The sequence below is a fragment of the Sapajus apella genome, unplaced genomic scaffold, assembly GCF_009761245.1.
Source record: "Sapajus apella isolate SASKATOON/1434 unplaced genomic scaffold, GSC_monkey_1.0 scaffold2, whole genome shotgun sequence".
NCBI classification, from domain to species: domain Eukaryota; kingdom Metazoa; phylum Chordata; class Mammalia; order Primates; family Cebidae; genus Sapajus; species Sapajus apella.
The window spans coordinates 35850980-35866242 of record NW_022436942.1 but is presented as its reverse complement, the minus strand read 5'-3'; the positions used below and the strand labels follow the sequence as shown (position 1 = coordinate 35866242).

Genomic DNA, 15263 nt, shown 5'->3' with positions numbered 1-15263 from the left:
ACTTGTATAGAGTTTACTTTTTTTACATTAAAAAAACAAAAATAAACAACAAAATAAAACACATCACTGCCACCAACAGCAACAACTATTACAAAACAACAATAAGGACAAAAAGCCCAAACAATCCTTTAATATAAAGATCAATGATATTTAATAAGAAATGGGCTGATCTAGGTGTCTTCCACAAATAGGGATATTTACTTTAAAACGGCTCCTTACCTATTCAAAAATTCCATCACCTAAGTTGTCAGAACCAGCTAATTAATCCAAACTATAAAGATTACCTGAATAAAAGCAATCCCTTGGGTAACAACTCCCCTGGAATATCCTGCAGTTGCCTCGGTCCAGCTGAGCATCCCTTCCACTAGAGGGCCATGTGACACCTAAGGATTGCCTAGACAAAAAGATTGAGGGAGCTTTAAAAAATCTTTCAACTACTCCTCTAGTCATCTAACTATTTTTGTATAGTTCTTTTATTCAGCTGGTAAAATAAACACTCAATTCATTTAAAGAAGTATATTAAAACCAGGGTTCTGAGTTAAGTCTATATTTATTTGATCACTCCATGTCTCAGCCAAAATAATACTAACAATAGCAACAACAGCAAGAATCTACATGGAGTAATTATAGACAATCTAACTGTTAATAAAAGAAATTATTCAAAGGTTTTGGTCAGATAAACATTATGGTTGGGGATAAGGTCACTCAACATTTTGCCTATGTAAGATTGAATTTCATTGTCAAAATTAAAAAAAAAAATTCTTTGGAGACCATCTAGGTCAGGTATTTAAAAGGTAATTCAAAACTATTTTCTGAAAACAGTTTTCTTACCTCATTTCAAGAAACTATACAAAAAGTCTTTCCATATGTTAATGAACAGAGCTCAGTAATTTTACATTCTGTACCAGCTAAAAATTATGTCCTTTGATAATTTTAGAAAGAAAAGATTATAACTGCTCGGGTAGCACTCAGATTAACTGTTCCTCCCAAACTCAGTTCATCTAAATTTATCAGTATAACTAAAACATATGCTAAAGAGTATTATTATTTTTTTTCAATCACAAATGAGATACTACCACAAAAGGGATTACTTAGTAGGCCACAATTGTGTTTTGGTTTTTATTCTTAGTATTCTAAATCACTTGTTTCCCCTGTTGTTGCTTTACAAGAAGAGATTTAAAATTATTTCATGTAGCTATTATCTACGGGCTTGCTTCTTAAATTCTTTTGAGTCTCTTCTGATGACAGCCACTTTTCTTCTTCCCAGAAAACTGCTGATACACATAACTTTTTTCCAACAATTTCAGGGATCCATGGACCCATTTCCTCCCCCAACCAAAGTCCACTGGGGCGGGGGGGTTCCAGATAAAAAAAAAAACTGAGGGTATACAGCTTGATCCTTCTAAAGATGAAAACAGCAATTTTAAAGTTACCTATCATTTAATATAAATTGTCTTTAAAATAAGTTCTATCTTATTTTGATAAAGGAACATTTGTTCATATATGAAAAGAACTGAATTCGTTACTGAAACAACGAATATGTAAAGGTAAATCTCTAGTTAATATAAAGAAAGATTTCTCAGAAACTTTATCATATACAGAAAATAGGTATTTTAGGGAAGGGGGATCAACTAATAGTTATAGAATTATTATAACAAAGCATAATTTTTCATATTCTTTGAAAGATATAACTTTTTATAGCTATTAAAGTCATAGCCAGATTCGCAGGCTATATCTTATTGTTATAATTCATTATTATCAACAAGGCTCTTTCTTAAGACTTAAAAAGGGAAAAATGCATAGGTGTAAATAAATTTGGTTAAATTCCTGGACAAATATTCTATGTATTTTTTTAAATAAATGTTTCCTTTTCAAAGCTGGAAGCAATTTAAGTTTCCTTAATTAGCTTAGTAGTTCACACAGCTAAAAGGCACCACTTCAAATTAAATATTACCAAACAGAACCAATTCCTATTGCCTTCACCCCAAAAAGTACTTTTCTCCTTCGGTCTTCACAATCTCAACATTCCATATCACAAGACGCTCAGCTACTCAAAACAAAATCTAAGTCATCAATGGCAGTTTCTTTCATCCCCATACCTAACCTACCTCCTAATTTCTACTTTAAAATATCATCTCCAAATTCAGTCATTTCTCTCTACCTCTACTCCTCTGATCCTAGGCTAAGCTAACATTATCACCTGCCTAATTTTTCGCAACAGTCTAACTGATCTCCTGTTTTCTTAACTCTTCAACACATTCTCCATACATCAACCAATGTAATGTTTAAAAAAATATTTTAAAAAAGCAGATCATATAATCAGCCTACATAAATCCTTTCAACTGCTTTCCATGACTGAGAATACAATTAAAGCTCCTTATCATGGCACTGCATGATATAGCATCTGCCTTTCTCAAGTGACTTCACCACCTTGCTCACTGTACTCTGGCCACACTGTCCTTATTTCTGCACCTCAAACATGGCAATCTTATTCCTGTTTAGGGCCTTGCACTTTCATGTTCCTCTACATGGAGAGTTTTTTCCCACATATCTCTGTATAACTGATCCCTTCTCATCACATAATTCTGAAAGCAAATGTCATCTCCTCAGAGGCATTCCCAAATCACTCTCACCTGATGTGGTCTTTCCATCCCACTCTATCACATTTGCCTTTTATTATTTTTCACTTATTGGCTGTTTCCTCAATAGAATTTATATTCTCAAAGAATAGGGACCTTATTTGTTTTGAACAATGTGTCTCCGACCACCCGCCACTGAACCAGAATTTGCTGAATGAATGAATACATGGTTTTTATTAGAAGATGATGATAAGACTTAAGTATGTTGGGAATGCCTTTGAGGCAGATTACCATTTTTAAAAAAGGTATTTCATATTCATTTCATCTTTTTAATTACATACAAAGTGCATTTTAAAACAAAAATCTACTTTGTCACCAGTGTAGATATAAAGATAATTTTTCTCCTGAAAGTATAAATGTTCCCTGAACAAATACAATAATTCCTTAGACTTTATTTTCTTTAAGTTCTATCACTCCAGAAGCTACCAGGGAATTACATGAAAAATTTTTTTGCCGATAGCCAACCTTGATTACATGTGACAGATCAAGTTAAAACATTAATAAAAAGTAACCAGAAAAAAAAATGAATTTAAATAAAAATTCTAAGGTAAAATAATTAGCTCAATTATAGACACTGTAGACTCTGAAAAGTATTCACATGAACTACACTAGTTAAGAAAGCTACATTCCATTTCATGGTTTCTTGGTACCATATAACTCTTGTGCCTGAACCTTAAAACATTAAAAATGCAATGTTCAAAATCATTTAAATAATTGTGAATATCTCTACTCTTACCATCAACTTTTTGTTGAAATTTGCTGTAGATTATTCCTTTTACTAAGACCTAAAGATTTATGCAATGACTAATGGGAAGTACAAGCCTTCATTATTTACTTGAAATCATTCAATACTACATTGAATTTTAAAACCATACATCAAATCCTAATGACTGTGACTGAATTTAACCTAATTTTATATGAACAGAAAATATACTTTTAAAAGCTCTTAAAATATACATTACTAGTTTGAAACTCCAGAACTGTGGAGTCATCCTACTGTCGTAATTCTTTGGTATTACTGCAATTTCCGTATACTACTGATACAGCTATTGGCAGAAGGTCTACAGAATTCTTTCCATTTGCCAAACTAAAATTAATACTGTTTTTTCAATAATACTAAATATCTTTAAATGTATTCCTCATGCATGATCACCTTAGGAGTGGCTGTCTGCTAGCAAAGAGAAAAAAAGTAGTAACACTTTAAACTAATCCAGGTAACAAAACATGAGGTAAACTCAAGTAATTTTCTTATAGGTATATTGATCAAGTTTAGTCAAACTTCTCCTTTCTTAACCTTCAGACCTGGGATCAGCTAATTTAATCATTCCAGTGTTACCAACTTTTAAGAATATCCTATTTAAAAACATTTGGAAAAGCAAAAATTTCTCTCTAAAATTTCTGAAGTGGCAGAGAGGTATCCTAGCAGAGTCATGAAAACTACCTTAAGTAAAACTCAAGAATACATAAATCTTCATTTACTCAGTCAATAAACACCTAGAGTGCCCATCGCATGTCAGGCACTATGATATGCTGACTTTCTTCTTTCTCTATGTTTAGTGGCAGATACAGAACTATTCTGATCACTTCGGTGAGGGACAAGAAGACTTGAAATTTTTTTAAAAGGAAAGAAAAGAATATGATTTTATTAATATCTTACAGTTTCCAATATTAATTTACTTTAAATGTCTTAATTATACTATTTCTAAAAATTATAAGCTTAATAAATGATGCTCCATAATACTAGTCTAAGCTATTTTATTTTCTTAAAGTAACTGAATCAAGGAAGAACTAACTATTCACTGGAACATAAAGAGATACCCTGATCCAGCAGGAGATAACCTACTTTTTGATTGGCCATTCTAGATTAGTATGTGCCTTGAACTCCCTTCATATTTAATTAGTACGTATCCGTTAGAAATTTAAGAAACATAACTCAGAAAATACTATAAATTATAGCCAAAATTAAAGAACATTAGTCAATGGGAACAGTTACTTATGAATGCACATTATTAAAGGATGATGTTTAAAGTATTTTCATAGAAAGAGTTCGTTGCTGAAAGGCATGGTGGATCCTGAAGCTTTAAAAATGAAAAGAAATAACCAAAATTTAAAACTAGCAATAGAATCTTATTGCATGTATTAATAAAATGTTTACTGATTTAGTGTAAATGTTAATTGTGCTTGGCTCTTATATAATTTTGTAATTTTTCCTGTATTAGTCCACCATGGTGGGGCAGAGATTCTCCTATAAACACCATAAAGGCGTTTATCAAATTTAAATCTCTTGACCTTTAAAAAAAATAAGACAATAAAATAACCAAGTCAAAGAAACATTAAAATTTATTATGCATAATGTGGTTTAACTGTAAACCTGTATGGAAAGTTTCTTTCAACTCTAACAGTCTATGAAAAACTTGTTTTATGGAATTCATATATTAGCTACATTTCATACAGTATTATCAATATAGAATATTTTTATACCTTAATATTCTGGGCATCAACATTAGCTCCAGCTTCCAGAAGAAGACTAATGACTGTGGTATTCCCTGCTAGTACTGCCCAATGCAGAGCAGTGTTTTTGTGATACTTGTCACCAAGGTTAACTGAAACATTGAATGTTAAAAGCAATCTAGTTGGATCCACACTGAAAAGGAAAAAAAAAAAAAACAAACAAACAACAACAACAACCCTAATTTCAATTATAGAAATCATTACAGGCACTAAACTGATTATGGTTACAGTAATATTCCATTCTGGAATACTTCTAACCTACTTAACTTTAAAATCAATAATGAGACAATATTCTAATATGAAGTATTAAGTATGTACAACACGATATAAAGTAATATATTAATAGTTTCAGGGGATAAGCAACTTAGTCCTGATATTTTCTATTTTTGACCTAGAAATGGATGTCATTAATACAATTAAAGAATTAAAAATTTTTTTAATTTAAATTTGGAGTCTTCCAAAAGCAATCTAAGACAACTTAGTAATTAATACATTAAACTTGTCAATACATAAGTAACATCAAAAAATGCATTACTTTTTTTAAAAAAGATAACAACTTCCATTCTTAGAAATTGTTAAAAGAGAAATAGATTAAGGAAGCTTTAATCACCAAGGCAGAGATAACACAGAGATACCAAAACATCCAAACAGGTAATCTCTATATACTACATAGTCATAAAAAAAATTATAAATATTAGTGAGTATAATATTAACTGCTTTTTCCTCTCTCTTACTTATGCTGAAAAGGCCCGAATAAGGTTTTTATAGTTGTTACATACCTATGTGTTCTATATGCTGCCCACATTAAAGGTGTCATTCCATTCTGATCCATCATATCTACATCCTGATAGAGTAAAAAGAAAAAAGTCAGACAATTAAATTATAAGTTCCTAACCAAATTTGCTTAGAAAAATCTAATCTACACATAATAGGAGAAGCTAATACAATACTACTCGATCAAGGATAATGTATGAAACCTTCTCTTTCTTAACTTTCTTGCCACTGTATACTCTAGTTAACATATATCATGCTTTACAGTCTTCCCTTTTAAGATGTTTTAATCAGCCCTTCAATGTTTTACATTTATATAAGTGATTGAAGTTTCTGAAAAACTTGTTTATACTTATTCATGATAAGACAGAATAACAAAACTCTTTATTCCTAGGCATTTCAAAATAAAAAAATAAAAAGAACTGGCATTTTAATATAATCAAAATTTTAATTTTTTTGTATTTTATTGTTAAACATGTATATTTTTAGAGTTAAATGATTTGCAGTTTGTGGGAAAAAAGCAACACATTAAAGTAATCCCCAACCCTACTTCCCACCATTTTCACCATTTTTTGGCTCCTTATTTTGGTATTTACCTCCATATCTTTAAAGAAGATGTCTGAATTGCTACTTCTTGATTTTTCAGTTTCAGGCACTGAGGCTCCCTGATATAAAAAATGTGAATTTTTCTCTTTCCTCTCTTCTACATCACAAACACGCACCTTTCCTATTCTCTCCTATCAGGAGATCTATTGTAATTCTGGTTACATAAACATTTAATATTTGATATGTATTATTACAAATATGTATAAATACTATTCCCAGTCAAATCATGTAATAAATCATTATTATTCTATTCAGTTTTTTGCTTTCCCTGACACCATCTCTTCCCCACTTTTGCTTAGTTTTTAGCAACTTATAATTAAAACTCCTACCTATTAAACCAAAACTCTTTCCTAGTTATCTAACTCTCCTAGCGCAAGACTTTCTGATGTATCAGGAGTATCAGTTTCACTGCTCTGAAACTACCTTTCCTAACTCAACTCCATTATGAACTGATTATCCTCTCTGCCTGAAACATCTGTCTCATTCACCTGGAGTATTTTGAAAATAAAAATCACCTCAAATCCATCTTCGTATTCTTAGTGCCCAACAGAGTGCGTGATCAAAAACCATTTGTTAATGGAAAAAACATGCTTGCCTATCTACTCTTCTAGGCTTGGCTTTAGAATAAGACAGACATGGTTTTGACTTTGTAGCTCCACCACATAATTGCTATGAAACTGTAGGCTAAATTACTTTAACTCTTAGTCTTAACTTCCTCATTATAAAATGTGAATACAAATAACTTCATAAGACTTCTGTGAAGATTAAATAATGTGTGCAAAGCATCCACTCAATAGCCGAGAACATAATGTATATTTCATAAACATTAAGTTTCTTCTTCTTCCCTACCCCATCTCCCATTCCTGAATTACATTAAGCAAGCAGTCTAATCCAAGTTGTCTTACCTAGTTTACCATCAGTGGAGAAAGAAGAGAGTTATGGTAAGTACACTGTAAAACACTGTCTATCTCTATGCAGCAGTTCTCTGTGAGCCACTGTTAGCGATGGGAATATGTCTCAAATGTGAACATTATCCAAGCATACTGAAGCAGAAAAAAAGCTGAGAACCACTGCATTATATAACTAAGGCATTTCCTTAGATGTCACTAGTTTTAGCCCCTCATCATGCATACTGTAATAGAATGTTATGCCTTATCCATTACAAATCCATTTCTGGATTTACTTTAATAGTGTTATCAGGAATATCTTCTGCAATCTCACTCAACATTTCCAATATGCAGGTTCATTTTTTAAAATAATCCCGTGACTTAAGAAAAATGTTTTCTCAAGAAATAAACTTCCTTATTGCTTATATGAGAAGTAAGTATTGTGACTTCTTTTACTCCTAATTGCCATAGTTTCAAGAAAGCTCAACCAAATTTCAGGTCTAATTAAAGCAAGCATGTAAATTCTTAGGTTTAAGTTTCTTCTTCTTCTTAGTTGTCTTTTCATATCCTTTTTAAAAAATGATAGTATTAAAAATATCAATAAATAAAAAAATGTAAAATCATGGCACATCTCTAGAATACTAAAAGAAAAATGAAATTCAACCTTTTCTCTCTTTGGGTTGGGATTTAAAACTTGGTACTTCTTTTCCAAGTTCAGCCTGGACGTATGGGTATTCTCTATTAGGAAGAATTAACAAGCCCAGATCAAAAGCTTATGGGAATTCCATGATCAACAGGGCTCCATAACTTAGCATTTTCCCCTTTTTCTCCTGAAAATCATCCAAAAGAATTGGTAGTGAGCACTGAATATATTTAACAATATAACTAAAACAAAACAATTGTGAAGAATAGAATGACAAAACTGAATGGAAATGTTATATACCCTAACAATGTAAAACTGATATAATTAACCAAAAAATGCAAAATGGAAAAAGGTTGAAATGAAAGTATGCTGAGAACCTCATCTGTAATAGCCATGAATCAAAGAAAATTATTGTCTAAAGCTGAATAATCAAGTAATAGAAATGTGGCAAAAATTTATCAGAACATAGCTAACATTAACAAAAACAATATTATTGACTAAAGTCAGTCAAAGAGAAAGGGAAGAATAAATTGAAATATGATAATTTATTACTGCTTATAAATTAGGAACTATGTAACCAGAACTAATAAAATTTGAGCAACCATCTGACTGAAGTAAGAGAGAAAGAAAACGGTGTGACTAACTGAAGAAAGAATACACCAGTAGAAGGAAGAGCAAGCAAAAGGCCTATAGACAACAGCATGTCAGAATTGCTGAAAAAACAGCAAAAGAACTACTGCGGTTACAGCAGACTGATGACCAGATGGCGGCAGAAGTAGAGCTCAAGAGGTATCCAGGGACTAAGTTGCACTGTGCTCTCTAGCACAGAGAAAAACTTTGGGCCCTAGCAGTATGATGCAATGCACATTGGAAGAGTGTCTTTTACAATATATTAGTGTATACATGTTGAGTATCCTTTATCTAAAATGCTTGAGACCAAAAGTGTTTGAATATGTGGTTTTTTTCGGATGATGGAATATTTGCATGATAAGATCTTAGGAATGGGACCAAAGTCTAAATGTGAAATTCATTCCTTTCATACACACCTTATACACACAGCCTGAAGGTGATTTCATTCAATATTTTAAATAATTTTGTACATAAAACAAAGCTGGTGTACAATGAACCATCAAAAAGCAAAGGTGTCAGGTAGAATTTTCCACTTGTGGCATCATGTTGGCATTCAAAACATTTTGGATTTCGGAGCATTCCGGATTTTCAGATTACAGATGCTTCATCTGTACAAGGAATAAAATCTCGGAAAGTATATACTAAATTATTAAAGGAAATAACCTCAGTTGGGCAGATGGCCAAGGGGAGAGGTGAGATTTCATCTTCTAAGTCATATTCTTCTATTATGTTTAAATATTTCACATAAATATGTATCATCTTTGTGTGTAGTAAGAAATTTTACTCATGGAAAACTATTTCCCAGACATTTATCATCATCATCATCATCATGTATTTTTTCGTACCAAAAGCACTGAGACAGGTAGAAATCCTGCCCTTTGAGAATTTTACAGCCTATATACTATACTAGAGGTTTAAAAGATTAGTGAAATCATCCAAACTCCAAAATCAATAAGCTAAAAAACAGATCATGAAGACTCAAAAACTTATACCACCTCTCTTTCCCAGTTAAAAACCGAAAGGAAAAAAGTGAATGGGTAGTGTAGATCTATATCTGCAATATGGAAGGCCACTGAAGACCTTGTGATGTGCTACAGCACAATTTATTTACTGCTTCAACCTTTGTTCTAGAAAAACTGCAGAACAAGAATAAACCCCTATAGCAGTTGCTCTCCAGAGATGGCTCCCCCATAAACCTGGCCTCTTGGTATTCACACCCTTGTGTTGTCCCTTCCCACCGTGATTATAGCCTGGTTAACTGACTTTAACTGATAGAACGGAGAAGAAATGTTGTGTCAGTTCAAGACCTAAGACTTAAAAAGTCAGAGCAGCTTCTACTTTTGTTCTTTTAGGAGCCCTGAGCCAATATGTAAGAAGTCTAGTTCTCCTAGAGAAAAAAGACCATGGTAAGACCACATGGACTGGTATGGAAAAGTAGAAGTTCTGACACTATGTGGAGAAAGAAAGAGGCCTAGCTGCCCCAGCCTCCCAGTTAAGCACAGTTTGTAGCTATTCCTATCAAGGCACAAGATACGTAAGCCAATCTTCCAGCTCAGTCAAGACCCCAGATGACTACACCCACCAGCCATTTCACGAGCCAAGGAGAAAAACCATCTTGCCAAGCCCACAAAAGTATGAAATGTAATAATTGGTTGGTATTGTACAGTATTGTTCTTAAGCCATTAGATTTTGGGGTAGTTTTTAAACACATAATAGATAATAATCTCCCTCCCCTTCCAGCAATTAACTTAATCAGTCTATGCCTCTTTTCCTAAACTATAATGCATAACACAACTGCCATTGCTGAGACTACCAAATACTGTAAAGTCTTCATTAAACAAAACAGTATTCACATTCTAAATCTACAGAGAATTTTAAATTAAAATAACAATAAATATATTTTGATAGCAACAAATTAAATACATCTATCTTAGTTATTCTTGTGATGAGATCCTTACTATAAAACATTAGTTTTATAATTTGAACATTATAAAACTAACGTTCAAATATAACCAGAAAAAACACATCAAAGAAAAACTGGGTGACATTACTTTTAACAAAATACATTTATACAAAAACATGATTATATAAACTGGTAACATTTAATGTGATTATGGTCACTGATCATTCAAGAAAAATCTGGAACAATCACTTAAAATAAGATGTTTTTCTGACAAGTAAGAAGTGGCATTATCTTATACAACAGAAACTGATCTTAAAGAATGTATCCTTCTCAAGAGATATTTAATATGGAAAATAACCAATAATTATGTTCAAAAAAGTTTAAATGGATTCAGATGATATATTCAAAAAAATAAAGGAAAAAATAAATACTTAAATTTTCTCTCTTAATTTTTGAGCTTTATTTCCCTTACTCTTGGAAATAAAAAACTCAATCATTATCTGGTTCATGATTTTCATGCTGACTTTTATGTTAGGTGCATTAAATATCCCCATATCAAACTAACTATATTTATGTTCTTCATCCACCAAAAAGTACTATTTAAATATCACCATGTTGTTACACATGCAACACCAATAATATTAGGTATTTTAAACTATGAAGAACATCTGATTAAAATCCACACTACTGAGATTTTTTTTTACCTGTCCTTTTGCTATGAGATAAGCAACAATTGAGGTATGTCCAAACTGAGCAGCCAGATGAATACAGCTACATCCTTCCCCATCAATTAATGAAGGATCTGCACCATATTTCATTAGTTGTACAACCATGGATAGATGGCCTTGTCTAAAACACAAAAGAATACACACTTAGATATATAAAGTTATTTCAAACAGGATCCTCTGGAAAGAGCTTTTTTAAATAAGTTAATGGTGGGAAAATTACATATGTATTTTTAAAGGTTATTTTAAAATAGATACATGTCAAAACACATTTAGGATTTTTTGGTTCTTAAAAGCCTTAACTGGATTAACAGCCTGAACATGTATGGAGGTACTCATAAATTATTTAAATATATAGTAAATAATTACTATCTTCTATTATCTCCATTCTAATATTATCTTAATCGTCCCAAGAAATGAGCTAATTCTTTCGTTGTAAATATATGTGGGCTGCAAAAATACTACATTTAGAAATCCAAAGTTAACCCAATCTTATAACTAACTGAATTAATATCAGCGTGGCCAGGGAAACTTTGGACAATAAGCTTTTGCTTCTTTATGGGTAATATTTCACAATAAAACCTTAGCATATTAATGATATTAACCAATGGCATAATAAGTTCTCCCATTCATTTTACTATATCATTTTTTTAAAGTTGTTTATTTGAATACTCATAAAGAAAGAAAAGGGGAAAAAAAAAAATCCAGAAGCAAATTAAACCTTGTAGCCCAGTGCAATGGAGTTGAATTCAGGTCTCCTCCAAGTTGATCCACAATAGCACCTTTCGAAATATAGTATCTATAAGACAAAATTTATAATAATTTAAATAACTTGCATTTTCAGCAAATTATGTGAAAAATAAGTAAATACATATTTTCCATTTCAGATCTCATGCTAGTTTGAACCTCTGAAAATAATCTTTTGCAATTGTTTAAAAAACATATTTAGCATAATTTTTTAATCAAATGCATCATTTTCTTTTGTTCTAGAATAATGAAGAAAAGAAAAATAATTTTAAGTTACGAAAAAAGAATACAAATGCCAAAAAAATCATGTAAAAAAGAAGGTAGTCAAAGAACCACAAAGATCTAAATAGCGGCATATAGAATCTCGAAATTAGAATAGTTGTAGAATATAGGCAAGACATGGTCTACCTTGGGTGGCTCACCTTTTTAAGCCTTACTTTCCTTGATTACTGTAGATTAAATCAAGTAATATACATATAACATAAAGGTTCTTTATTATGTCTTATTTGTTATACCTTTAAAGCAATGTTGCTTTAAAAAGAAATAACTTTAATATTAGCTTAGTAAGCTTAATATTAACATTATACTTTTTTTTGAGACAGAAAGTGAGAGAGAGAGAGAGAGAGAGAGAGAGAGCACGCACGCGAGCATCTCACTATGTTGCCCAGACAGGTCTCAAACTCCTGGACTCAAACGATCCTCCTGCCTTGGCCTCCCAAAGTGCTGGGATTACAGGAGTTAGCGACTGCACCCTGCAGTCATAACATCTTGATAACTTCTGAAGTGAACAAGATCTAGCTGCTTATTACAATGCTTTCTTTGTGAATAATGCAGTAAATCCTGAATGTAAATGATTCTAAGGCATATGACATCGAATACTTGACATATGTATTCTCTTAAACTGTTCTAAGTGATTATTGCTCTAGATCACTAATGCATTTATTCTTAATGTACATAGCTTTAAACCTGTGATTATTCATGCTTACATGCTTAATTCAGAAATTTTGGCTGCAAATAAGTATTTGTTAAATTGGTGCTTTTAAAGCATTATGCAATGAAGGGCCCAATTCCACTCTTTCATGCAAAATGGTTCAAAGTAACCTAACAAAATATTTCCAGAGTATTAAACTATTACTAACTCAAACATTTAATTTTTCCTGAATCAGTTTCTAAGATACTTGGTAAACATTATACAATGCTGAAAATGTTCTTTGAGAATGTATAGGCCAGACCCCAAAGAGAAGCAATTTCATTCCCTTCTTTATAGTTAATTGTTCCTGAGATTCATTTTTACTGACATGTGGCACAATTTAAATCATCACTAGGTCTATGTCAATGAGCAATTTCCAAACTGATTCTAAAGCACAACTTTTTTTTTTTTTTTCACAAGGAGAGGGAACTTTTCCGTATAATAAAAAAAAGAATAACTTCTATTACCTTTTCATTGTAAACTTCGCAGTAGTGTATTTTTATAACATGTTATTTCTTATAGTTATAAGACCCTAGCTCCAAACTGCAAATTTCTGAGATTGCACAACTCTTAATTTTCATCCTAAGCCTCTTTGTTCAATATATTGTTAAGAAGGTTATTATCAAACAATGTTCTGGCAGGTACTAATGATCCTAGGTTTTCAGAAGAGACTATCAATGAACAACTAATACCAACAAATATTTGAAAGATAAAAATCAAATAGCTAAAGCTCAAACATCTCTAGAGGGGCCACTGATGAAAAGTAAGCAAGAATATTACAAAAACTGAATAGGCAAAGGAATTAGACACAATTGTTGCCTCCAAAGAAAGTAGTAAGTACCTGGGCTATAAACAGAAACAACGTGGTTGAAAGTCAATTTAAATACGTTCCACAAAAATTGTGTTTTCCAGCATTTATTCCCACTGAAAGTGAGTAGTTGCTTAGCATCACAAATAAGTGTTTTACCGACATGGAAACAAACATGCAGCTGACAAAGCTAGAGCATTTTCTTTATACACCATAATGTTAAATCTTAAGATGTTGTTACTCAAATTTTTAATAGAATTGTAGTCAAAATTCAAACTCTTAAAGTTCAGATTCATTCTTGTGTCCCTAAACATTATATGATAGCAATTTCTGACTTCAGTGTCAGTCCCATGTTGATAACATACAACCATTCAGCATTTGCCAAGAGGTATGTTTAGTACACCTTCACCATCAAAGTTTGAGACTCAGGAATTAAATTAGAGAACAATAAGACACTGCACTGAAAATGTAGCAATTCAGTGAAAGAGTACGTGGTGAATAAGAACCCCAGGCTCCTTTCTTTACTCAGGTGGTTAGCTAGCAGCCAGACAGGCACACAGCCCTTCCCAGAGAGAGATTAGAAGACTCTTCTCAAAGAGAAACCAAACAGCCCAGAACCAAAAAGCTCCAGAAACTGGTATTTGGGGGATTCCTATTGTAGACCTCCCTAAGTCTCACGACTTCCAACCAACTTTGTTATGTCTTGGTCCTAAATGTGAATGGTCAAATATAACCAGGCAATGGAGGAAAATTTCAAACATATAAGGAGACCAAAATAAACAAAAGAAGCCCAAACTAAACAGACTAAAATGTAAAGAAAACTTTTTAAAAATTAGTTAATATCTTCTAAAAAATAAGAGAATATATCCATGATACAAGAACATGGATATTATGGAAAAATGAAAGAGATTCAGAAAGAATGCTTGAAAATTAAAAATGTGGTAGATAAAACTAGAAAGTCAATAGTAGAATTAGAAGATACATTAAGAAAATCTCCCCAAAGGTACATGGCTTTATAGGCAGCTAAAGGGTCTTTGGAAAAATTGGAAGGAAATGAGATAATCAAGCTGGTTCGTTCGTCTGAAAAACAATAGTTCCTAAAAGAAAGAACAGAGAAAATGAAGGCAAGGCACTTTTGAAGGAAAAGTACAAGAATAATCCCTTAACTATTTGGCAAGTTTCCAGATTAAAAGTGGCCAATGAATGCTCAATGTCTATGAACTGAATTTGGGGAAAAAAAAAAATTAATGCACAGTAAACTTTCACGAAGTCAGGGATAAAGAAAAAAAATCAGCCAGGCACGGTGGCTCATGCTTGTAATCCCAGCACTTTGGAGAGCCAAGGCAGACAGATCATTTGAGGTCAGGAGTTTGAGACCAGTCTGGCCAACATGGTGAAACCCTGTCTGTACTAAAAATACAAA

At 32.2% G+C, this 15263-nt stretch overlaps 1 protein-coding gene across 4 annotated transcripts in view; it reads right to left on the bottom strand.

The window, feature by feature from the left end:
- ZDHHC17 (zinc finger DHHC-type palmitoyltransferase 17) overlaps nucleotides 1–15263 on the bottom strand; it is a 92407-nt gene that overhangs the window by 32017 nt on the left and 45127 nt on the right. For all 4 annotated transcript variants that reach the window (XM_032296240.1, XM_032296232.1, XM_032296250.1 and 1 more), the window contains 4 exons: nucleotides 12037–12114; nucleotides 11295–11439; nucleotides 5930–5994; nucleotides 5121–5283 (listed from right to left, as the gene is read on the bottom strand). In XM_032296240.1, the coding sequence (XP_032152131.1) occupies nucleotides 5121–5283; nucleotides 5930–5994; nucleotides 11295–11439; nucleotides 12037–12114 (451 nt within the window). The remainder of the gene's footprint in view (nucleotides 1–5120; nucleotides 5284–5929; nucleotides 5995–11294; nucleotides 11440–12036; nucleotides 12115–15263) is intronic.